Raw genomic sequence first — 25,460 nt, forward strand, 5'->3', positions numbered from 1 at the left:
GAACAAGTGGAAGTGTCTGCTGCTGTTCAACTGAGTTCAAAGACATCTAATTTCTGCTGAATCAGAAAGGTGACAAAACCAACTATAAGAATCACATTTTAAAAAGTTAGATTGATGAGGTACAACATTTCCTGGGGGAGTTGGGGAAAGCGACAGTTTGTCCTTGATGTTGTTTGGATATTCTGTGCTATACTTCTCTGGCATACTGCTTCATTCAGGAGATCTGTAGAAATGTATTTCTTATTTCAGATGGGAACACCACTCAGTCTGCTTTCAGCATGACACACATAAAGTCAACAGCAGTGAACCTTGACCCTTAACAACCCTTAACAAGAGATTGTCTAAGCTGATCTGCACAGCAATCGGGGGTATTTATAGACATGCTGTGTAACATTTAGACAATAGGCTTTATTGAGGAGTGGTTAGGGCTTATGACCTCCATGAACAACCTTCTCCATTATTTAACAAGTGGACTGTTTGACATCACACAGTTGCTTGTAAATAACAACAAAGACTGGGCTTAACCTCTCTTGGGTAGGGGGCAGTATTTTCACGTCCGGATGAAAAGTGTGCCCAGAGTAAACTGCCTGCTACTCAGGCCCAGATGCTAGGATATGCATATTATTAGTAGATTTGGATAGAAAACACTCTGAAGTGTCTAAAACTCTTTGAATGATGTCTGTGAGTATAACATAACTCATATGGCAGGCAAAAACCTGAGAAGAAATCCCACCGTCTGCTCCTAGTGATAGCGTGTCATGAATTTTGATTACTGGGCTAAACGCACTAACAAAAAGGATGTATTTGGACATAAATGATGGACTTCATCGAACAAAACAAACATTTATTATGGAACTGGGATTCCTGGGAGTGCATTCTGATGAAGATCATCAAAGGTAAGTGAATATTTATAATGCTATTCTGACATCTGTTGACTACACAGCATGGCGGATATCTGTTTGGGTTGTGTTGGTCTCTGAGCTCTGTACTCAGATTATTGCATGGTGTGCTTTTTCCGTAAAGTTTTTTTGAAATCTGACACAGCGGTTGCATTAAGAAGAAGTGGATCTAAAATTCCATGCATAAAAGTTGTATCTTTTAGCAATGTTTATTATGAGTATTTCTGTAAATTGATATGGCTCTCTGCAAAATCATCGGATGTTTTGGAACTACTGAACATAACGCGCCAATGTAAACTCAGATTTTTGGATATAAATATGAACTTTACCAAACAAAACATACATGTATTGTGTAACATGAAGTCCTATGAGTGTCATCTGATGAAGATCATCAAAGGTTAGTGATTAATTGTATCTCTATTTCTGCTTTTTGTGACTCCTCTTTGGCTGGAAAAATGGCTGTGTTTTTCTGTGACTTGGCTCTGACCTAACATAATCGTTTGGTGTGCTTTTTTTTGCCTTTTTGAAATCGGACACTGTGACTGGATTTACAACAAGTGTATCTTTAAAATGGTGTAAAATACTTGTATGTTTGAGGAATTTTAATTATGGGATTTCTGTTGTTTTGAATTTGGCGCCCTGCAGTTTCACTGGCTGTTGAAGAGGTGAGACGCTACTGTCCCACATACCCTAGAGAGGTTAAACAAGACAACTTGTAAAAGGACCTGAGTAATGCTTGGGATTTTATGGAACTTTTACATTTTTGAATGCCTCAATCCATTCCCAGACTAAACCTACAGTATGCTGTTGTTCAGGATATTATCAGATAGATAATGCATAATGATGTATACAGGTTCAGAGCTATTACCATTGCGTTTCTTGGGGGATTTGGATGTCCTGGGGCGGCCTGAGGAGGACATTCCACTCTCACTCATTGAGTCGTGTGCAGAGGAGGCGCTGCCTGTGGCCTCGCTGTCCCGGATCATGCTCTCATAACCACTGCTGCCCCCGCTGTGGTAGAAGAGGGCTGTGCGGCCCATAGCTGGGGGCAGCTCTCCACTCAGAACACTGCTATTGTCACTGCCATGGCCACTGCTGTAGCGCTGCGGCCTTCTGGGGGCTGTGATCTTACTGTAGGGGGAGGGCAGCATGGCCACGGGGGACTTGTCATCACTCAGGTTCACCCCACTGTCATTACCACTGTCAGAGTCCCCTGAGCCCCTCAGGTGTTTGCCTGATGTGCTGCCTGATGCCAGCTCACTGACCCGGCTGTTGGCTGCCCGCATAGCATGCTTGGTGCCCATGATGGTCCCCCGGCCAGGCTTGCTGCTGACGGCTGCCGTGGCTCGCGGGGCGGAGGTCTTGCCAGTCGGGGGAAGGTTGGCATTGGGGTTCCTGGTTGCTGGAGCTGCCAGGGACTTTGTGGAGGAGCTCAGGCCCTTAGAGTTGCTCGCTGACAATGAACGGTCCTTACTTCCATTGACCGCTCCTAGTGCCCTGGGGTTAACACTACCTTTGACCTGCCCAGGTTTACCTAGAGCACCTGTAGCACAACAGGGGGAGGTTGGGGATGTAGCAATGGGAGAGCTGGTTGAGTTTGGTACACCGAATCTGGGAATGGATCTGCTGGACTTGCTGCAGCCCAGGCTGGCTCCACTGTTTTCTCGACTGAGAGTGGGCTTGGAGCCCACCATGGACATGCTGTCACTCCTTTCCAGAGGCATCTGACTGCCGTAATGCTGCCGACTAGCATCTCCTCTGGCCCTCAGACTGGATGTGGCTTTGGCCGGGGTGTAGTCACCTCTGAGGCTGGAGGTTTTGAGGCTGTTGGAGTCTACTCTGCAGTGGATCTCTAGCTCATCCTCTGACACCGCCCCCCTGGTAAGTTTGGGCCTCCCTGCTTCACCGTACACAGACTTTAAGGCACTTTGGGGCAGCAGAGGCCTGTTCTTCTGATCCAGACTGGACTTACGCACTGGAGGTGGAGGAGGTGAGGTACCACCAGGTTTGGGGAGCATGCTGGCTTGCTGCCCATTTGCCTTTCCATTCTTCCCCAGAGAGGAGAACTTGAGAATGTTGGTTGTAGTGGTGATGTTCTGGGTTGTGGCCTTGGTCTCTGGGGAGACGTGGATGACAGGCACAGTGCCCAGGGTGGTGGCCCCTCGTCTGAGCTGAGGCATCTTGCTGGGGGGCTCCGCTTTCTTACTGGTGGACTTCTCACAGCCATCCACCACCCTCTGAGCTGAGGTAGAACCCTGCACCTTGGGTGGGCGAGATACACCATTGCTGTTGACAACACCAGCTTTGCGGCAGGGAATGCCACTTACTGGGGTTCTGGGGAGCTTGCTGGGGGCGCTGGAGTCTGGAAGCTGAGGTTCAGAGTGGTTGACAATGCGCTGCCAGGGGTCCTCCTGCTTGACATCCTGTCTCTGTGGTTCACGACTGCTGCTGCTACTATAGGCTATTGATGAGGTAGGTTTCACTTTCCTGGGAAGACTGGAGTGGACTATGTAAGGGCCCTGGGAGGGTTGTGAGGAGGAGCTGAGAGAGTTAACTTTAGCTGATTTGGATGGGAATCTGAGGGATCCTTTGGTTGACTCGGGAGACAGAGGGCACTTTGTCAGGGACAGTTTGCTAGGTGCTGTGCTGTCACTGTCCAGTTCAGAAAAGCTAAAGCCACTGTCGTTCAGGGAGTTCTTGGCATCCCTTCGGGATGATTCACAGTGGAACATACCCATGGAATCCAGGTAGAAGGTGCCGTCTGGGCCGATGTGCTTAGTCTGTGGGAGGAAAACGTCTGCAGAGTGTACCCTTTCACTCTCCAGAGTACAGACGCTGACCTCGCTGAGCCAGGAGCTGATGGACGAGCCCCTGCTGCCCACACACACAAATGAGTCATCCTGTAAGGGGGTGAGCACCTCGATGTTGACCTCTGCACCCCTCACAGCAGATGTGTAGGCGTCAAACTCATCGTTGATGCTGCTGATGATGCTGACGGGCCGGGAGCCGGAGGCAAGGGCCTGCAGGGAGCAGTCGCTATTGAAGCTGATGATGCTGGAGGGCCGCCCGCTGTCTATGATGCTGCCGATGGAAACCTCCTCCACCACAGTGAACACCAGCTCATCCTCTCCGTTCAACTCCACAGGCTGCTGCAGGGTGACCGTAGCCCGGAGGTTGTCCCTGTCCATGTACCTCTCTCTCAGGGTGGAGCGTAGCTGGCACACCTCTACAGGTCCCCTGGTCTGGGTCCTATCAAGGAAGGGGTCCCCAGACTCCCCCTGTTTTCCAACCTGATGGCTCATTCCCACAGGGGGCATTCTGGTGGGGGACCTCTCCTCTGCCTCTCCGTTGCCCCTGCTTGAGTCTCTCTGCTGTGGTGGAGGGGGAGCAGGCTTGGGTAAGGGCTTCTTGTTGAAGTAAACCTTCTCCCGTACTACTGGCTCAGAGGCTGGCACCGTGGCCACACCCTGTATGAATGGGCTTGCTCTGCTCTCTGACATCACCTTCTCACCATCAGCACTTGTTCTACATATGCTCTGTGACACCCCTCTGGAATGTTCCAGTTTAGACTTAGAAGGGCTGATATGGGGGCTACTGGATGGAGGAATGGCTACAGATTTAGGAGCAAGTTTAGGTGATATGTTCTCCTGGGAGGAGGAGGCTTTAGTTACAGTCTTTGGGGAAACAGAGCCAGGGCATTCCTTTGCTTTGCTGTCCACCTTGGGGCTGGCCTGACTTCCCCTGCCCTCTCCAACAAACGCTGTAGGCTCCTCGCTGCCGTCGATACACTCCAGGCGCTCCTGCAGCTCAGCAAACGTGTTGCACTTGAAGAAGTGATCCCTGTCCAGGGGGCCCTCCTTCCCAGACCGCTTCCTGTTCAGGGAGGGGATGATGGGAACGAAGGTGGGGGGGCCCTCGTTGTCACTTAGCTCCCGGTCTGAGATGGCGGCGCCCCCCGGCCCCACATAGATGACGGTGTCACAGGACTGTTCGCTGCTGGAGGAGTAGTCTGGGTCGCTGAGCAGGGAGGGCAGGTCTGGGTCCAGGGCCACCGTCCGGGGGTGGAAGGGTCTGAGGTGAGGTGGCCGACGGACCCTCCCCTCCTCACAGGAGCTCTCCCCTCCAGAGGAACTGGATGCATACTGCAACACAGAAACATACAGAGACTTACAAAACAGTGTATATAGGAAATGTGCTTAGCACATGAATGTGCTACATACTTAGACTTTCTGCATAATTCACATGTTCAAGACATAAAATTTTTACTTTAGACTTATTGAAAAAGTCTATATAATTTTCTCCACCATTTTCCCATTTCCTGCTGTAGATTTACAGTTAATTCAATCGCATAATGAATTCACGGTGGAATACATCGTAAGGCAAATATAAATTACTTTAAAATCGTCAGTCAATACATTTAAAGGTTACAGGTTGAACATCAATAGGCACACTGAAATGAATGTCAATAATATGAATCAGTGTCCGTAGAATGCATTATAATTACGCCGAAGACAGATGCTAAATAAATACATGCTGTCATTACACCTAATTATCTGGAGTATATATTTCCCGAATCCGAGGGCATGCATTACACACATCCTTAGGCATTAGGGTTGCGATCAATTCTAATTGAAGGCAGTCAATTCAGGAAGTGATTTGAATTTAAAATCCCACATTCTTCTAACTTTTGACATAAATAGCTTCTCCTTTTCAGTTAATTGAGAAGTCAGTAAAAATGTATGCTGATTTGTTCAATCATTAAATTGGAATTTCAGTTTACTTCCTGAATTGACTGCCTAAATTGAAATTGAGCCCAACCCTGTTAGGCAGCCCTATTGATTACATGATTATGTGTTGAGCAGGCAAGAAAAACTAACTCTGAATTATGGAATTAATAATCTTGCATTAAGAGAGGCCCTGATTAATTTCATACCATGGCCTCCAATTTACAGTAAAGTGGGAATAGCTTTTTCAAGATCTCAGTTACGAATAGGCTACTACATGAAATGGTGAACAGTGCAACTTCTGCTAATAAAGCCACTGTAATACACTCTAGAGATCACTAAATACTTATTATAACTGTGAAAATCTATGGCTTTCCCTCATCAAAACAGTTCCCTGTACATCGAAATATGCTACTGTTCAAATGGAGAATACCCATGTCTATTAATCAATGTAAACAATGTATGATACTGAAAGCTCTGCAAGTCCAGACACAAACCTTGGACTTCTTCTTCCTCATGCGGTGGATGCGTGAGGCCAGCTGGATGGTGGTGAGGGAGTCAGTGTAGTTGGCAGGGGAGTCAGAGATGTGGGCGATCATTGTAGTTCTGCAGTTAATGTTCCCCAGCGACTCTCTCAGCAGCATCGTCAGTTTGCTGTCCCTAGAAATGATACGTTCACACATCACTGCTCAGGAAATGGCAGGATGTTTCAGTCCCTTATATCAGTGTCGGTTTACATTCAACCACGGTTCTCTACGCCTTATATTAGTCTGGGTTGCCAGAGATCTTTTGAATATCACATTTGGAAGAACTGGTTCTTCGACTGTTATGTCGGGTTCTAAGCTGAACGCTCCTTTTATAGTATATTTCCTCCCGTTTTCGCTCGCTCTCCCCATTTCACACTTTGTCTGCACTGCATTCCCCAAATGAAGCGTTCTAGCTCTTCACCTCATTTCTGATTCCATAGTGTAGCAAACTACATAGCTAACACTGAGATATTTCTTTAAGTCTATAGCACGCTGGATAAACACAGCCTTGATAGTCAAGTTAAATGTACTTGCATAAACTTGTCTCGAACATTTTCATTACATGACTCGACTCCTTTGCATATTACATATTCAAGGTATAGATAGAAAGTTCAGTACTAGTTCCCCTACCTGTAAGGTACGTGCTTGGCTCCATTGGCTAAAGCCATGATAACGTTTCCCAGTGCAGTGAGAGACAGACACAGGCCTCCCCCTCCGTCTCGGCTCTTACTGAGGACCTTCTCACAGCTCCCCAAGTCTATGAGGTGCAGCCTGCTCCGTCCGCCCGACACTGTAGATGACACAGGAGGAAGAGCCAGGTGAAGTTATATCTCAGCACAGACACAGTCAGACACTCCCTCTGCAGGGTTCCCACATGCTGCTGCTGCGCCTTACAGTCAGGAGTGGCACAGTCCAGACCAGACCAGACATGGCAGTCTGATTTATTCATGAGTAAGCCTCTCGGTCTGAAGTGATTCAAATCTGGGCTGAGATTGTCTCAGTTTAACAGACAGGTAATAACGTTCCAGACACATAAAAGTATCTTGTTGTCACATATATACAAAACAAAGAAGGACAATCACTGTATTTGGTACCTAAATAGTCATTGGAGATGATGACTAGTTTGGGGGGCTGTGCTATGAAAGTAAAAGTATACATTGATTCAGTTTAGACGGAAGGGGAGCAGAATTTCTCAAAATGTTTTTCAGCAGAGGGGCAGCACATTGTAATGTAGGTCACTGATATTTTATTTCAGATTAAAATCTAATCAAATCAAATATAACAAGTGTAGACTTAACTGTGAAATGCTTGCTTACGAGCCTTTTGGAATGAAGCTATATACAGGGAGTACCAGTACCAGATCAATGTGCAGGGATATGAGGTATTTGAGGTAGATATGCACATGAAGGCAGGGTAAAGTGACTAGGCATCAGGATAGATAATAATAAGAGTAAAATAAAGAACAGAGTAGCAACAGCATATGATGAGTGTAAAAGTGTGTGTGTGTGTGTGTGTGTGTGTGTGTGTGTGTGTGTGTGTGTGTGTGTGTGTGTGTGTGTGTGTGTGTGTGTGTGTGTGTGTGTGTGTGTGTGTGTGTGTGTGTGTGTGTGTGTGTGTGTGTGTGTGTGTGTGTGTGTGTGTGTGTGTGTGTGTGTGTGTGTGTGTGTGTGTGTGTGTGTGTGTGTATGTGTGTGGTGGCAGGTAGCCTAGTGGTTGGAACGTTGGACTAGTAACCGAAAGGTTGCAAGATCGGATCCCCGAGCTGACAATGTAAAAATCTGTTGTTCTGCCCCTGAACAAGGCAGTTAACCCAGTGTTCCTAGGCTGTCATTGAAAATAAGAATAAAATTAAAAAAGTGTGTATGTAGTTTCTGTGTGAGTGTGTACATATAGTCAGTGCAAGATATTTAGCTGTCTTGTGGGTAGCCTGTTGGTCCGAGAGCCGATGGTCCAGTACTGTTTGGCAGACTGAACAGTCTTTGGCTTGGGTGGCTGGAGTCTTTGGCCATTTTTCGTGCCTTCCTCTGACCTGATATAGAGGTCCTGGGCTGTCTGCATCACACTGTGTAGCGCTTTGCGATAGAGGGTGGTGCAGTTACCATACCAAGCAGTGGTGCAGCCAGTCAAGATGATCTCAATGTTGCAGCTGTAGAACTTTTTGAGGATCCGAAGTCCCATGACAAATCTTTTCAGCCTCCCGAGGGACTAGGCGGCAGCGGCGAACCATTAAACTCTTGTCAGCAAGACTTAGAAATTGTGTGCTTCAAATCCACGCTCTCGTTCCGCTAAGCACAACCCATGAATGCAAACAAGTCTATTTTTTTCACCCATCCATAAACATTCCAAACGAGAGGCTGGAGGCTTGTTATCCATTCAGATTTATTGCGGCTTTATCCACCATCTAGCCCAGTGCAGTAAAGTCTCCTATGGCTATGATGGTAATCTCTGACAGCACAGATATCTATAGTACTACTATTTTCAGCAGCAGAACTGATGGGGGGAATTACATCTGCTAAGTAACACTATCATTAAGGCATAATAAAGTCATCATCATTCAATTCTTGGTCATTTCCTTTACTCGATTAAGTCCGTAATCAGCAAGTGAAAAAAAAAATCTGTTCATGTGCAGCAATATGGTTCAGTGCATTCATCTCTGGAGGATGAATCGAAAAGGCCAGAGCATTTGTTGAATCGAATGGGCAAATTATAAATAGTATAGTAGAATGATGAATGAAAATACGACACCATCACTGTCAAAAACACACAGAGTGACACTAGAGATCAGAGAGCGCCTCAAATCATGTAGTAATGATTGATATGCTTAGTGTAGTAGTGGTAGTAAAAGGGATACCTAGTCAGTTGCATAACTGAATGCATTCAACTGAAATGTGTCTTCCACATTTAACCCAACCCCTCTGAATCATAGAGATGCATGAGGCTGCCTTAATTGACATCATCGGTGCCCGGGGTTGTTGTTGGGGGTTAACTGTCTTGCTCAAGGGCAGAGCTGCAGATTTTTCCACGTTGCCGGCTTGGGGAATCGAACCAGCGACCTTTCGGTTACTGGCCAAACACTCTTAACTGCTAGACTACCTGTAGAAGTAGTAGCAGTTGTACTCACTGCCTCCCTTGCCGCTCTTCTCCATGCGGTACTGGTAGATATGCAGTGTGAACAGCATGTGAGAGTTGCGTCTCTCCTCCTCATCTGAGTCGGGCCTGCTGGTGCTGCGTGCTGCGATGGCCGCGTCTAGGAAGAAGGCTGCCTTCTCTGCCGTGGGGGCGCGGAGCTCACTCTGGTTCTGGAGCTGAGGGGGGAAGAGAGAGGTGAGGTAAGGGTAAGGGGGGGTAAAATAAAGAGAAGGAGAGAGTATGAAAAATAGTTGGAGGAATTGGAGGAAGGAAAGAGAAAGAGGAGAGAGAGAGGATAGCCAGGTAATTGGACCTAGGCACACATTTCTTACCCATTAGATTGGGTCTTGGGGGCAATTAAAGAAACAGGTATGCACACAGAGGGAGTGGGATTATGGAAGGTAATGGAGGAGCAGGAGGCAGGGGCACTTCCCTCCACACGGATGTTGTAGTGGTGGGGTATGGAGAGGGGGGAGTGGGGAATGGGAGGAAAGGGGGCATCTAGTAGGGGGCCCACACCACGTGGTTGGAGGAGAAGCCTTGAGAAGCTTCACAGGACTCCAGGCAGCCTTTGAGGTCATGTTCCACACAGAGCCCAAAAAAACAACATCTGACGGCAATACCTGTCAGTGCCTTCAAATCCCCCCCACCCCCACCCCCACCCCCAAGTTAGTCCCATTGCTATCCAGAGGGCCAGAGCTAATGCAGGAGTAATAGATGCTCAAGCATGCTGACAGGGGAGTCAATAAAAAGGTATGAAGAAAGACAGCAATATTGTGGATGGCTTTGGTGAGAATAAAGCGCAGGGATTATTGAGATAGGTAAGACAGGGAAATATGGGCTCAGAGTACACAGGAAAGAAAACAGATCATCTTTGGGGTAGACAGAGGTAGGTAGTAGTGAGAATCAGATCAATACACAGACACTAATATATACCAGACAGGGAGAGAGAGACAGAGAGTGAGAGAAATAGAGAGTGAGAACAAAGAAAGGGAGGAAAACAGGCACGCATCTGGCCACCTTTTTTCCTCACCTGAGTGCCACAGATAGGGTCCTCACGCAGGTAGACCCCTGGGGACTGTCCGTCCTGAAGGCTTCCCGTGGACACCTCAGACAGGAGGTCCTTCAGCGCCTCGTCCTTCCCACAGATCTCCACGGCAGACACACGGACAGAGAAGCGCGTGCCCGTCTTCTCCTTACGCTCGTTGATGAGCTTGAAGAGCCAGGAGATGGCGCAGGGCACGATGCCGAGGTTCTGGGTGGAGCCGTCTTTGCCAATCATGGTGAAGGTCTTGCCTGGAGACGGAGGAGAGGGTGAGAGACGGCGGGGAAGGGGGATGGAGATATTAATATACAAGGCCTGTGCTGTTGGCAACAGCCTGCTGCTAATTTCCCTTCGAAAAACTAAGAAACCCTAGTAATACTGTCTGGAATGTGTAGAGGAGAGGAAAATGCATTACACCTGTTGATTGGGAATCTACTGTATCTCTAAGAACTTATGAAGGGGGTGATTCAAGGAGCAATTCCTGGAGGATGAGCACAGTGGAGAAGAAAAGGGTGACTCAATTAGACTTTTCACCCAGACTGGGTGAAGAGTCCAGGTCAATTACAGTGGTTTTAATTCAAGACTGTTCCCTGCAGCCTCTATATAGAAGTCTCCCTCCCTCAAGCCCCCACCATCTCTCACTAGCCCCTCCCCACTGTCTTCTTTTCTCCTCAGCCCACTCCACTGCACCACTAATCCATTTGTGAATGTGGGCATCAAACCGATAAAGGGAGGCTTTTCTTTGTCTAACAAAGTCCGTTTGCCAGATTTCAGTTGAGTAGCGGAGCTTGCTTACCAAGCTTGACATGCCCGAAGCAGAAGATGCACCCGTCCGCACCGTTCACCACAGACTGGATGACCTCAGACACTGTCCCTGAGCACACCTCTGCCTGCAAGGAGAGAGGGAGAAAGAGAGAGATAGATAAAGAGAGATGGAGTGGTTAAAGAGCGTATATCTGCCATTCCCCTTTTAGAATTGTGTACATTCCAACATAATAGGAATATCAAGTCATTGCCAAACACATACACGTACAAAGTATTTTCAATTTGAGAATTCCCAATTATTTCTACAAAAACATTATTCTAGCAATCAAACACTGGAGGAGCATCAGGAAGATGGGCGTCGTCAAAAGGAACAAATGCTGCAATGTGTGGCTCATCTTTACAATCTGTTTCACCACCATGGCTCCACTGGGGCAAGGCTTCTGCTGCAGACAGAGATCTCCTCCCATACATAACACAGATAAGAAGGCCTCTTACTGCAGAACAGCTTTCTGTTACTGTTAGCCGCCAGCAGTGTGGTCCCAGCGGCACAATCTAGCAGCCTCGTCTCAGTCTGCCTTACTGGAGCAGGAGCAGGGCTATCAGCTCATATCAGCTGGCTTACTGTGGAGGAGATGTATCTGATGGAGGAAGCTCTGAACCTTACCCCCACTGTGGAGACACTGATCCATGCTGTAGACCCTGTAGCTATTGACTCTACCAATGCTTGATGAGATCCCTAATGGTTCAGCTTCTCAAACCTAAAGATTGTACGCTCTATGGGGAGCAACACAAAGCGTGAGTCGATGGTTTATGTTCCCTTTTTAGTAGGTACTAACAGCATGTTGCCTCACTGCTAGATCTCATCTCTTCAACAATCAGTTCAGAAGATACTGAGTGATCAATGGAAATCTCAATGGTTTTGTTGAGAAATGTTTCTAAACAGACCTCTATGGAACATTTTTGTCTGGATGTTACATGTCCTCAATGTCTGGCCCTTCCATTTTGATCTTAATTTGGGAATGGCTCGAATAGACTATAAGGTCTGGACTGGGAGAAGAGAGGTTAGATATAACTGGACTGTGAAAGGAGAGGTTAGATATAAGTGGACTGAATTAAATTAATTCCCCAGACTTAAAAGGGCCAGCTGTTGAGGCCCATAATGGGAAGAATGCCCCCAACCAAAGACAGGCATTTTTCTACTAAGCCCCTGGACCGCACCCAGCCAGCATGAAGATATCCTCCTACCCTTGAAAGAGTGTCCCCCTACACACACACTGCCACACACTGCCACACACACACACACTGCCACACACTGCCACACACACTGCCACACACTGCCACACACTGCCACACACTGCCACACACACACACACACACACACACACACACACACACACACACACACACACACACACACACACACACACACACACACACACACACACACACACACACACAGACTCCTCAATTGCTTGGTCCTTACTTGAGAGGCATCCTGGGTAAACACTGCGTCGAAGACGAAGATCTTTGGGACGGCCACGGTGGCTCTCCTGTGCCCTGAGTTGGCGTGGTCGTTGACCGAGGGGTCGTAAAGGGTCAGCTGCTTCTTCCTGGGGTCCACCTTCAGGAAGGACATGGACTCTGACGAATCAGGAGCCTCCAGGGAGGGGCAGATACGCATCATCACTTTTACCTGCAACACGAGGAGAGAAGAGAGGAGAGGAGAGTAGAGGGAGAGAGAGAGAGAGCAAAGAACATACATTTAAGCAAACATATGGTGAAAAAACACATTAAACACAGATAAAGCAGGCACATAAAATAGCTAACATGATACACACATAGAGCTACAGGGGACATAGCAGGAATTTGTAGTGGGGAGAAAATGGACATCTTGAAATCACATGGCAACGCTGAATCTGGATAAACATAATTTCCATCAAGTCAACGATGATGGACACGACAGTGCCTGTTACCATGGAGACAAAGGTTACCCCTGACAAATGGACAACCATTGCAAGTTAAGCTGCCACTCGTGGGTCAACACATGTGCCTAATGGTGTCAATGTAAAGCTGATATTGTAAATCGTAACAGTGAATGTAATATGGGCCCTTAATGACTGTGACTCTGAGCTGCCCACCATGCTGAGGGATTATCCAACCAGCAGGCTGCTCTCTGGACCAAGAGCAACTCTGACTGCAGCTCTGCAACATGGGAACACATGGCCCCGCTTTTTCTCTCCCTCTCTTTCTATCTCTCTCCGTCACTCTCTCAGAACAACTCTGAGATCTGTACTGTCTATACTTAGTCCCTAGATTCTGTGTCATTTCCGTTGTCACGGTACACCATGATCCTAACACAGTATGGTAAATAGGATGGTATATGTCACTGGTCATGTTTAAGATGTAGATTTACTACACCTCTACCATGACATGTCTCCTCCAGTCTAATGTTGAAACTATGTTATGGCTATGACATGTCTCCTCTAGTCTAATGTTGAAACTATGTTATTGCTATAACATGTCTCCTCCAGTCTAATGTTGAAACTATGTTATGGCTATGACATGTCTCTTCTAGTCTAATGTTGAAACTATGTTATTGGTTTTGACATGTCTCCTCCAGTCGAATGTTGAAACTATGTTATGGCTATGACATGTCTCTTCTAGTCTAATGTTGAAACTATGTTATGGCCATGACATGTCTCCTCTAGTCTAATGGTGAAACTATGTTATGGCTATGACATGTCTCTTCTAGTCTAATGTTGAAACTATGTTAGGGCTATGACATGTCTCCTCCAGTCAAATGTTGAAACTATGTTATGGCTATGACATGTCTCTTCTAGTCTAATGTTGAAACTATGTTATGGCCATGACATGTCTCCTCTAGGCTAATGTTGTAACTCTGTTATGACCATGACATGTCTCCTTTAGGCTAATGTTGAAACCATGTTATGGCCATGACATGTCTCCTCTAGTCTAATGTTGTAACTATGTTATGGCCATGATATGTCTCCTCTAGTCTAATGTTGTAACTACGTTATGGCCATGACATGTCTCCTCTAGTCTAATGTTGTAACTACATTATGGCCATGACATGTCTCCTCTAGTCTAATGTTGTAACTACGTTATGGCCATGACATGTCTCCTCTAGTCTAATGTTGTAACTACATTATGGCCATGACATGTCTCCTCTAGTCTAATGTTGTAACTATGTTATGGCCATGACATGTCTCCTCTAGGCTAATGTTGTAACTCTGTTATGACCATGACATGTCTCCTTTAGGCTAATGTTGAAACCATGTTATGGCCATGACATGTCTCCTCTAGTCTAATGTTGTAACTATGTTATGGCCATGATATGTCTCCTCTAGTCTAATGTTGTAACTACGTTATGGCCATGACATGTCTCCTCTAGTCAAATGTTGTAACTACATTATGGCCATGACATGTCTCCTCTAGTCTAATGTTGTAACTACGTTATGGCCATGACATGTCTCCTCTAGTCTAATGTTGTAACTACGTTATGGCCATGACATGTCTCCTCTAGTCTAATGTTGTAACTACATTATGGCCATGACATGTCTCCTCTAGTCTAATGTTGTAACTACGTTATGGCCATGACATGTCTCCTCTAGTCTAATGTTGTAACTATGTTATGGCCATGACTTGCAGAGCCATTCTGCCAGCTGTGTCTGATGGTACTTCCTGAACTGGAGAAAGTGGAGTAAGGTTTCATCTGCATGCACACCACGTTATATGCAAGCTGTGTGTGTGTGTGTGTGTTTTCATCTGTCATTCTTCCTGCCAAGCCTCCTCAAACACAATCTCACCTGTTTTATTCTATGACAACTGCAACACCATTTATAAAGAACAGGTAGGAGTGGATGGTTCCTCTGATAAGAAAATCATCCTCATTCATTCTGTCAACATTTGATTGTGAAAACTCAACCTTGACTATCTTGTAGGATGACAGACAGGAGACATAAACATCTGTGTTGTCAGGAAGAGGAATGGATAGTGGTGTTTCTCCTCCCTGACAGCTCAGTGTGTTTAGGGTTTAGCATAGTGGTAGTCAATCCACTAAACCAGTGCATCGGCAGACAGCTCAGTGTGTTTAGGGTTTAGCATAGTGGTAGTCAATCCACTAAACCAGTGCATTGGCACGCTTCCCCTCCTCCTCCATGGTTACAAACAGCTTGATCTTTAACAACCATGCATTGATAACAAATTAAGTCTGGGACAATAAAAATATTTTTTTATACATCACACAAAAACGACTATGATGCCAGTGAGAGGCTGTGCGATATGAGACAGCCGATTACACCTCTAACTGTTCCCCCACCTCCCCTTTCTGCAAAGGCAGCAAAACTGACACAGGGCTGGTCCTTTCATCCTCTGTGTGTCTCTCCTGTGCCATCCGTGCACACACAAAAGGCCCATTCTTCCCCTGGCGTGTTTATAAATATTGCCACAGATCCTGGCTCTGGCGTTAAGGAACAATGTGTGGTGGCGATCCCATTCTGCCACAGAGGGAATTCCTCTCTGGCTTTCCGGCAGCTGAGTGCAAACTCTCTTTGTGCTCCATAGGGGGCTGTTATCATGACTGACGTGTACATATGTTAAGCAAATTACATTTAAACAGGTTTCCATATATGACTGCTGAGCCTGGCCGGCCCACAACCCGGGCGGGGGAGCAATAGCTAATGTCTAGAGCTTCTATATTTACATTGGCAGAGATGTGATACCAGTGACCGGTGAGGATCATCTGGACCTCTGCTGCATTTTAACACCTCGGGCCCCTCTGCTAATGGTCCTGTTCTCCTATGTCTTGATCCCACTAAGCAATCCATTAGCTGGGATTTTACCCCAGCAGCCACCCCTCCTCATGTCCAAACCCTCCACTTGACACATCGCCTGGGTCAGCAATGACATCAACTACACTTGGATGGACATGTGGGTCTTAAATAAATACATAACAAAACATCACCTATGCCTCTCAGTGTTTCAGTCAATTCTTGACCACAGAAAATGCATCGTGTTGGCTGTGGTTCAAATCGTGTTGGCTGTGGTTCAAATCGTGTTGGCTGTGGTTCCTCAAACATGCATTGTTTCACAGCAGTGAACTCCTGGTTGTCTGAACCAGGTGACTCCAAACTGCAGTACTGTTTGAGACACAATGACAGAGATTGAGTTTCCCATAACAGCCTAGTTAATGAAGAGGTAACCTGAGGTTATAAACTCAGAACAATGCTGTAAACAAGCTGATTTTCCTTTTCAAAACAACCCTGTGGTTGTCACATACATAATGTCTAGCTCAGTAAAAGGTGTAGGGAGAGGAAGCTTGTTAATAATGCTGGTGTTTTATGAAGTGAGATTCACAATATGGAACAATTTCTCAATGGTGTGGAAATTTGGCAGAGTAAGCAACAACTTCCCAACCAGGTGGGACCTAATCTTGTTAGGGGACTTCTTCTGCTATGTAAATACAGGATCTCAGCCCAGCAAACAATACCCAATAAACCCTAGAGGAAGGGTGTGTTTATACAGCACTAACGCTATTGACAGACCAATCATCGCCATCCTGCTCGATTTCATCAAGAGGTTTATGGAACGCAGCTAGCAGGAATTGTATTTAACTTTTATTTAAACAGGGTGGGTCACCATTGAGACCAGGCTCTCATTTGCAAGGGATCCCTGTGAACATGAACATACAATACATCATATCAATACAATACATACAACAAGATTCATCAGAACAAACAACTCTCACATATCACCTCCCTTAAATGCCATCTAAACTGTCCAATGGAGACCAACGAGTCTAATTTCAAGGTGGCCTGAAGCCTATTCCATGAGCTGGGTGCATAAAACTACAATAATTTTCCCCCAGATCAGTGGACACCCGCGGGACATCTAGAACCACGGGACCTCTAGAACCAGCCAGTCCAAAGAGTGGGTCTGAAAATTGCTTGATCTCCAGTTGATACGTGAGCTGAGGTAGTGGGAGAGTCTCTGAAGAACTAGTTTATATACAAAAAGTAGCCAATACTGGGCCCTTCTGGTAGTCAGAGATCCCAGCCAATAGAACTATAAAAAATGCAGTGATGTGTAAGAACATTGGAATGAATATTGAAATACGCTGTAGTAATGTTTGCAAACTTTCAGCTTTTAAAGGGATACTGTGAGATTCTGTCATTGTTCTACTCACCCACAGACAGATGAACAAGTGGATACCATTTTGAAGTCTCTGCATACAGTATGAAGGAAGTTAGCGAAACTTCCTTCAGGTACAGTAGAATTGCTACTATAACAGTAGACTTCCAGTCATTGAGCTAATGCTAGTTAGCATTGGCTCTCGAAACTACCGCTAACTTCCTTAATACTGCAAGCATAGACATAAAAATGGTATCCACAAGTTCATCTGACTCTGGGTAAGTGAATTGGATTGAAGTGTTGTGTTTTCTTTCCCTCACAAACTGTAGTCCATTCAGAGGGAGGAATGCAGCCATAACAAACTGAGTGAATTTATGACATTCCAGCAGGCTTATCTGTCTGCATCTGTATGGACTGGACCAGACGACTGGCTGTCTATGTACTAATGCGTCGCCACTGTGCATTCTCCCATTTAAATGTCAGTCACTCATAAACATATGCGTGTGTGTTCATACTGTAGGCCTGTTTGCGTATACAAGCAATGCCTGTTGCTCCTTACCTTTCCCATCCCAGGGTTCTCCTTGACCTTTGAGACAGCGCGGAGCAGGCATGGCGGGGCGGGGGGTGGCGAGAGCTGCAGGATGCCGCTGAAGTTGGTGGGGTAGATGGAGGGCTCCTGGGCTCCAGGGTGCAGCAGGGAGGGAGGCTGGTGCTTCTTCCGCTTGGACGAGAGGTTCAGCTTCTGAGCTGCCCTGGGAGGAGCAAACACAAGAAGAGTTCAACCTAACTTCAAAAACATACACATTAGCGAGTCATCTGTATTGTGCTGGGCAGGAAGGAAGATAAACTTCATAGGAGCCACCAGGCATTTATCTTTTTCATAGTGAGGTATCCAACAGAGAGAGGGCTGTATAATCATTCAGCTGATTGATTTAATGGTCAGGGTTGACATTTGTGAGGGTGTGCAGAGCCTTTAGAAGCCACACTGAGATTGTAGCGGAAAGGTCAACAAGCTCCTTTTTGTCTTTGCCAAAGTAAACAAAGTCGACAGGAGAAGGGCGCTGTGCCACCACTCCCAATGCTACCTCTCTTTCAACTCCCCACTCCCTACCTGTGACCAAGGCTTTGTAAAATGCTCCAGGTCTCCACTTCAAAACAGTACAAACATAAAATTCTCAAATGCTTTAATTTCAGCACTGCAATTGCTAACGCACTGCTATGGAACTAAAGACACAATCAAGCCCAATTCTGCAGCAGGGCTTTGCAGGTTTCTACATAAGACAAGCCGCCATGACACCTGTGTTATTAGTCGGTCAGCTGGTGGTTGTCATGGGGCTAATGTACACTAAATGGATCCATGTATCTTCTTCAAACAACACAGGAACATGACTGGAACATGACAGGTAAGGATGGCTGGCACAATGTTGCCTTACAGGCAATGGAAATGTTTGTTCTCATTATAGAATTGAAGTGATTGTGATAAGAAATGTTCTGCTATTTCATATGTTACTCAGGTATATAGGTGAAGCTTGTTAGGGGGGCCCTGGTCATGTCCCATGAAAAACATGACTGATCCCTGGATCCCCCATTCACTGAGTCCTCTGATAGACAGACTTGGTGAGAAGAGTGAGAAATACAGTGGCTTGTTAAAGTATTCACCCGCCTTGGCATTTTTCCTATTTTGTTGCCTTACAACCTGGAATTAAAATGTATTTTTCGGGGGTTTGTATCATTTGATTTACACAACATACCTACCACTTTGAAAATGCTAAGCAATCTTTAAGTCATACCACAGATTCTCAATTGGATTGAGTTCTGGACTTTGACTACGCCATTCCAAGTATGTTTAGGGTCATTGTCCTGCTGGAAGGTGAACCTCCGTCCCAGTCTCAAATCTCTGGAAGACTGAAAGAGGTTTCCCTCAAGAATATCTCTGTATTTAGCACCATCCATCATTCCTTCAATTCTGAACAGTTTCCCAGTCCCTGCCGATGAAAAACATCCCCACAGCATGATGCTGCCACCACCATGCTTCACTGTGGGGATAGTGTTCTTGGGGTGATGAGAGGTGTTGGGTTTGCGCCAGACATAGCGTTTTCCTTGATGGCCAAAAAGCTCAAATTTTTGTCTCATCTAACCAGAGTACCTTCTTCCATATTTTTGGGGAGTCTCCCACATGCCTTTTGGTGAACACCAAACATGTTTTCTTATTATTTTCTATAAGCAATGGCTTTTTTCTGGCTACTCTTCCATAAAGCCCAGCTCTGTGGAGTGTACGGCTTAAAGTGGTCCTATGGACAGATACTCCAATCTCCGCTGTGGAGCTTTGCAGCTCCTTCAGGGTTATCTTTGGTCTCTTTGTTGCCTCTTTGATTAATGCCCTCCTTGCCTGGTCCGTGAGTTTTGGTGGGCGGCCCTCTCTTGGCAGATTTGTTGGGATGCCATATTCTTTTTTAAAATTTTTATAATGGATTTAATTGTGCTCCGTGGGATATAAAGTTCCGGATATTTTTTTATAACTCAACCCTGATCTGTACTTCTCCACAACTTTGTCCCTGACCTGTTTGGAGAGCTCCTTGGTCTTCATGGTGCCGCTTGCTTGGTGGTGCCCCTTGCTTAGTGGTGTTGCAGACTCTGGGGCCTTTCAGAACAGGTGTATATATACTGAGATCATGTGACAGATCATGTGACACTTAGATTGCACACAGGTGGATTTATTTAACTAATTATGTGACTTCTGAAGGTAATTTGTTGCACCAGATCTTATTTCGGGGCTTCATAGCAAAAGGGGTGAATACATATGCACCCACCACTTTTTTTTCATTTCACTACACCAATTTCGACTATTTTGTGTATGTCCATTACATGAAATCCAAATAAAATCCCTTTAAATTACAGGTTGTAATGCAACAAAATAGGAAAACCGCCAAGGGGGATGAATACTTTTGCAAGGCACTGTAGATAGACCTATCCTAGTACTGTGGGCTAGTTAGCCCATCTCGTTAAGTGGTTGTCTTAACGCAGTTCCGCTGTTCTGGCATTTAGCACACCTCTCAGGGTAAGATCCGACTGTGTGATGGGACTCTACATATACTCTACATGTCTCTGTCACTATCTCTCACTCCCTCATTCTCTCTCTCTCACTCTTTCCCCTCTCTCCCTCTCTCTCACTCTCTCTCCCTCTCACTCGGTTCCTCTCACTCTGTCCGTCTATCTCTCTCTACGACTCAGAGTTAGCGCTGGAGTGGCACAGATTGGTCACAAGGCCAACAGAGTGAGACGCACACATTCCTTTTAGTCTAACTGCATTATTACCAGCTATGTAAATCTGTAACATTAAGCCACACTTATAACAGCCAGTGATATGGCACTACTGTGTGTCAGTTACAACCACACCTCAACTGAAAAGTCAAGGTCAGAGTAAAGGAACATCTACAGGTCATTCATATGCACTGAACACTTTTCAGTCACACAGTTTAGAATTGGAGAGTCGCAAGAGACAAAAAATGGTTGTCAACAAGAGGAACAGACAGAGAGAAATGAAGATGGAATGAGAGATGAAAAGAGGGAGGGCTACAGCAAGAGCGAGAAAGAGAGAAAGAGCCTGTCCATCCACGTGTGTCTGTCTCAGCGAGAGACTGTTGCCTGAGAGCCCAGCAGCCTGAGCTCATTAGTGCTGCTCTGGGCTCCTCCGGACAAGGTGGGCGGCTATCAAAATATACCCTCGTCTACCCCACTGGAGTGACAGCCCCACCCCTCCCTACCTCCCCAGTACAGCACGCCCCCTGCAGCGACAACCCAAGAGCACAATCAGGGAACACACCGCTGGCTGATGAAATTATTATTACAACCAAGAGGGCTACAGGAGGAGGCTCTCCCTAGGGACCAGTCTGTGTGTGATAGCATGTGAGAAGGAGAGTGTGAGGGAGAAAATGAGATGGAATAGATGAATGTGAGATGAAGAAAAGGAAAGAAAAACTCAGCAATGCTCTCTCTCTCTGTGTGTGTGTGTGTGTGTGTGTGTGTGTGTGTGTGTGTGTGCGTGCGTGCGTGCGTGCGTGCGTGCGTGCGTGCGTGCGTGCGTGCGTGCGTGCGTGCGTGCGTAAATGTCAGTCTGCACATGTATGACAGGGAGTTTGCATTACACATTCGTTGCTCAAGACAAAGGCTCTTTCTCTCTTCTCTCTCTCCCTCTTTCTCCTTTCTCTCTCTTTCTCTCTCTCTCAGATTAGATACATTCAGAGGTGCTGTCATAGAGATGAAAGGAATCTGCCAACATGACAAAGACACACGGCAACAAACAGTGAACTACAATTAACATTTGGATAGCATTCAGAGGTTCCATTTTTTGCTTATTCCCCTGTCCCTCTAAGTGCCCATACGGCATTGCAGGGTATGCCTGTAACTTTGAGGGTTAAAACCAGTCACACAATGAGAAGAAAAGTCTATTTGAAAGGAGGGAAAGAGAAAGGTGAGAGAGAGAGCAGAGAGAGTCAGGGTTGTGTCTAATTCTGTTGTTCCATCAGAACCACTCAATGGGCGATGAGCAATAACATTGAGCCCTCGCCTCTGTAACAACGCACACATACCCTAATGGGGAAATTAATTGCTTGTCACATGGCTTTCCCTCTCTATTTTCTCTCTCTTTCTTTCTCACTCTCACCTTCCCAGTAAGAGGGAGCTGCCTGTGTACGCTCAATGGAAAATGTAGAGGGAGGAGAGGCTCGGATTCCCTCACCCACTACAGCTTGCCCACCTGTTCAACACCCATCTCTGTACTAATGAAGCCGTTTCAGTACACACCTTGGGTCTGAATATCTGAATGCATGCTCAAATACACCAAACACATTTCAGCCAGTTTAGAGGATTATCAGGCAATACAGCGCTGCAGGTAGGCAGTAAACAAAAAGCCTCAGTCCCTCTGACATTTTTTCATACATGGCAAATTAAGAAGGTTTACTGAAGAGTAAATTGTCCAATAGTGCCTAAATACAATATAATAAAATGGCAAGATAGTGCAAGAGATGGAGAGAAAGAGAGTACTTACAGCTCTTTCCAATCCATTATCTAATGAAAGTGCCCAAGTTCAACTTTAGGGTCCATGTCTCCATGTCCAGGGTTCTCCATTACTTTAGCATCAGAGACGCAGGGAGAGAGCAGAAAGAGGCGGGCCGTCACTGACGGGGGCAAGGGGTGTCCTTTTTAGCCCCGATCGCAATCACTGAGGTTTCCACTTGATTGCACAGCGGTTTGTAAGGAGCCAAGGGGACAGAGGAAGGGGGAAACCAACGTCATCATAGAGGACTGAGACAAATCCAAGAGGGTTGAGAGGATGGGGTGGATAGCAGAGGTCCCAGTAAGGAGGTCCAGGGGGTCCATACAGGTTCTTAGGATGGAGGGAGAGGAGGAGAAGGAGGAGAAGAGGAGGTCAGAGTAGAGAGAAGCACCTCCTCCTCTGTACATATTCCAGTGAAACAAACGCCTGTTCTGTGTCCACACCTCTCCACAAACAAAAGTTCAGTCTCAGTTCAAAGATGCAATACCTCCAACAGAGGCAGGCTCTCCATCAGTCTGGCAAGATGGTCCTACTCAGATCTCTCTCTCTCTCTTTCACTCTCCTTTTCTGTCTTCTTCTCTTTCACTGCCTTTTCTCTTTTCATCCAATAGCCATTGGTTTGTGTTTATTTCTTTCCTCTTTTTCTCTCTCCCAGTTAATCCATGCTGTTACATCTCTGCCGTGTGGCTGTAGCAGGGAGTCCTGATGGCTGTGTCCTTTCCTGTGCCCCGTGCCACAAGCTGAGGGAGGAGGGCTCGGCAGCAGGTATCAGTCAGAGACAGCCAGGAGGTGGAGAGAGAACCAGTGTTAGCCTGGGCTGGGGGGGGGGATGGGAATGGGGAGAATTCCTGCTCCTGTTCCGGCTTTCAAACCTGCTCCTTCTGCCGGAGAAATGCTGGTAGCTGTCCTGCCGTGTCTTTCTCTCCTTTCTCGCTCTCTCTTCTCAGCCCAGCCCCTTTTCCCTCCGACAGCCAGATGAGGTGTCAGTGTGCTACTGCTGTCTGCTCCCGGTCGCTCTCTCTGTCTCCACACACAGACATGCACACACACACACACACACACACGTCGCATGAATACTTCATGCATAAAGGAACCCTCTCTTCTTTTGCTTCAAACAGATTAGGTTAGTATGCCTACAGCGCACACGTGTGTGTGTGTATGTGTGTGTGTGTGTGTGTGTGTGTGTGTGTGTGTGTGTGTGTGTGTGTGTGTGTGTGTGTGTGTGTGTGTGTGTGTGTGTGTGTGTGTGTGTGTGTGTGTGTGTGTGTGTGTGTGTGTGTGTGTGTGTGTGTGTGTGTGTGTGTGTGTGTGTGTGTGCATTTGTGTGCATTTGTCTTTAACTGAGGATGTAATTAGTTAGTTGAGATAATGTAATTAATTGTAAGGAGTGACAGATAGATAAGAAGGGAGATACTTAATAAGTGTGTGAAGATGGATAGACCACTGAATCAGATGCTGGCTGAACGATGCTTTCACTCAATGGAAAGAGAGAGAGGAGGACAGACAATGAACAGATGACAGGTAGAGAGGCAGATTTATGCAGGGCCGACAGAGACAGACAGTGCACTCACTCAGCGGTCTGGTCAAGGTTAAAAAAGGGAAAGCTTAGTGTGTGAGTGGGCGAAGCTAGTCTGAAAGTAGCCTGTATTCCCACAACTGCCAATTTACCAGCAAGCCTTTTAGCTCTCCTCTGGTCCTGTTTAATAGGCAGTCTGATTTCGACACCATTAGGGTGAGCAGAGTGACTCTGCCATTGAGCAGACATATCCAGTGACTACAGATCTTTCCTTCTGACACACTGCCCCATATCTGAGCTACAGTCGAGTGTGAGACACAAAACTATCTAGAATATATCATCTATAATAGCCCCATAACGCATACAACAATTTTTGTGCAGTGTCTTACATTGAGATAAATCCACTTAATTTCACATATGAAACCTTGGTGTTTTGGGCAGTGATAAGGCAAACCCCACCCACCCTTGGCCACCACCTACCTACAAATCCACAGACCAATACTGACAGCGATCAATAACTGTAAGACCAACCTAATGTGGACATTGGTCATTGTGACAGTGTCACCCATTGGGATCACGCTTGGTGTGGTTTCATGTGTACATCAAAACGGGGTAAGTATAGGGAGTCACCATCCAGCCCCTCAACGTCACCCTCTGTATAGACCCTTTGGACAGATAACTATTGCAATATATATATATGAATGAGTCAAGGTAAGATTAATGGAAGAGCAGCACTGGCATCAGAAATAAAGGCTCTGCTAGGCTTTTGTTAATGACAGAATGGACATCTATATTTGGGGCTGCCTGCAGGGGGGTGCCCGCCTGCTGTTTCACAGTTTGGCCTGTTGTCAATAATATCCCTAGCCCCCTATTCAGGCTTTGTCAAATTAGCAAGATAAATTCCTCTGGACCGGAGAGTCATTAGCCGGCGCACCCATTAGCTTGTTTGGGGAAATGTGTCTCTGTTCCTCAGCCCAGCACCATGGCTCTTTAGGTAACATGGCCTTCTCCAGCCTAATTACCATGTTGGCCCCATTTACCATCCTTGACATTGCCTTTCTCTGGTTCCCCCTCTTTTCTCCCCAGACAAGATAACGGTGCTCTGGCCATTCATGCAGGGATCAGATCACTGGGGCTGATATCAGACTGCATTAGCCTCCCCGGCGTGGTTCTCCCTTCTCTGGTGATTAGCAGCAGCCAAGCTCCTGTCTGTCTGAATGGAGATGGAAGCTCTGAGCCCCAGTCAGACTGTACATGTACAACACATTGATAACAACCACATCACAATGAACCCGGCTCAATGTAGAAGCAGACCTGCTGGAGTCTCTGCTGCTCTCAACAGGTGAGTCTGGAGGTGAAATGGTTCTAGGTTTGTAATGAATGAAAGGAATGGCTAAAACATTGGCTTATGGGTAGCAAACAAAGAAGTTCCACATGTGTTCAGGATTGATTGCATGCATGTGTTTGTCAATCAGTAAAGGTGTGTTTTTAATTAAAGGAACAATCAATAGGATTTCCCCCCCTGGAGGGCATCTCCCTAGCCACCATAAGTGTGAGAGAAACATAATACTATGTGTGCTTTCTGATGGTGTCAAGTCTAGTTTCCTCAATATTATGAAAGATGTACCGCAGGGGTCAGTATTGGGACA

The 25,460-nt window shown here is 46.2% G+C and overlaps 1 protein-coding gene across 4 annotated transcripts in view; it reads right to left on the reverse strand.

Moving 5' to 3' along the window:
• The window catches only part of LOC139553547 (kinesin-like protein KIF26A), a 129,329-nt gene that overhangs the window by 6,113 nt on the left and 97,756 nt on the right, over positions 1-25,460 (reverse strand). For 3 of the 4 annotated variants that reach the window (XM_071365990.1, XM_071365989.1, XM_071365991.1), the window contains exons 5-12: positions 17,799-17,991; positions 12,573-12,782; positions 11,121-11,214; positions 10,313-10,575; positions 9,272-9,455; positions 6,781-6,940; positions 6,121-6,283; positions 1,768-5,041 (exon numbers count right to left, since the gene is read on the reverse strand). In XM_071365990.1, coding sequence (XP_071222091.1) covers positions 1,768-5,041; positions 6,121-6,283; positions 6,781-6,940; positions 9,272-9,455; positions 10,313-10,575; positions 11,121-11,214; positions 12,573-12,782; positions 17,799-17,991 — 4,541 coding nt within the window. Of the gene's footprint in view, positions 1-1,767; positions 5,042-6,120; positions 6,284-6,780; positions 6,941-9,271; positions 9,456-10,312; positions 10,576-11,120; positions 11,215-12,572; positions 12,783-17,798; positions 17,992-22,286; positions 23,274-25,460 lie in introns of those variants that run through there. The other variant, XM_071365992.1, reaches the window with a different exon arrangement.

The sequence above is a fragment of the Salvelinus alpinus genome, chromosome 25 (genome assembly GCF_045679555.1).
Source record: "Salvelinus alpinus chromosome 25, SLU_Salpinus.1, whole genome shotgun sequence".
Lineage (NCBI taxonomy): Eukaryota > Metazoa > Chordata > Actinopteri > Salmoniformes > Salmonidae > Salvelinus > Salvelinus alpinus.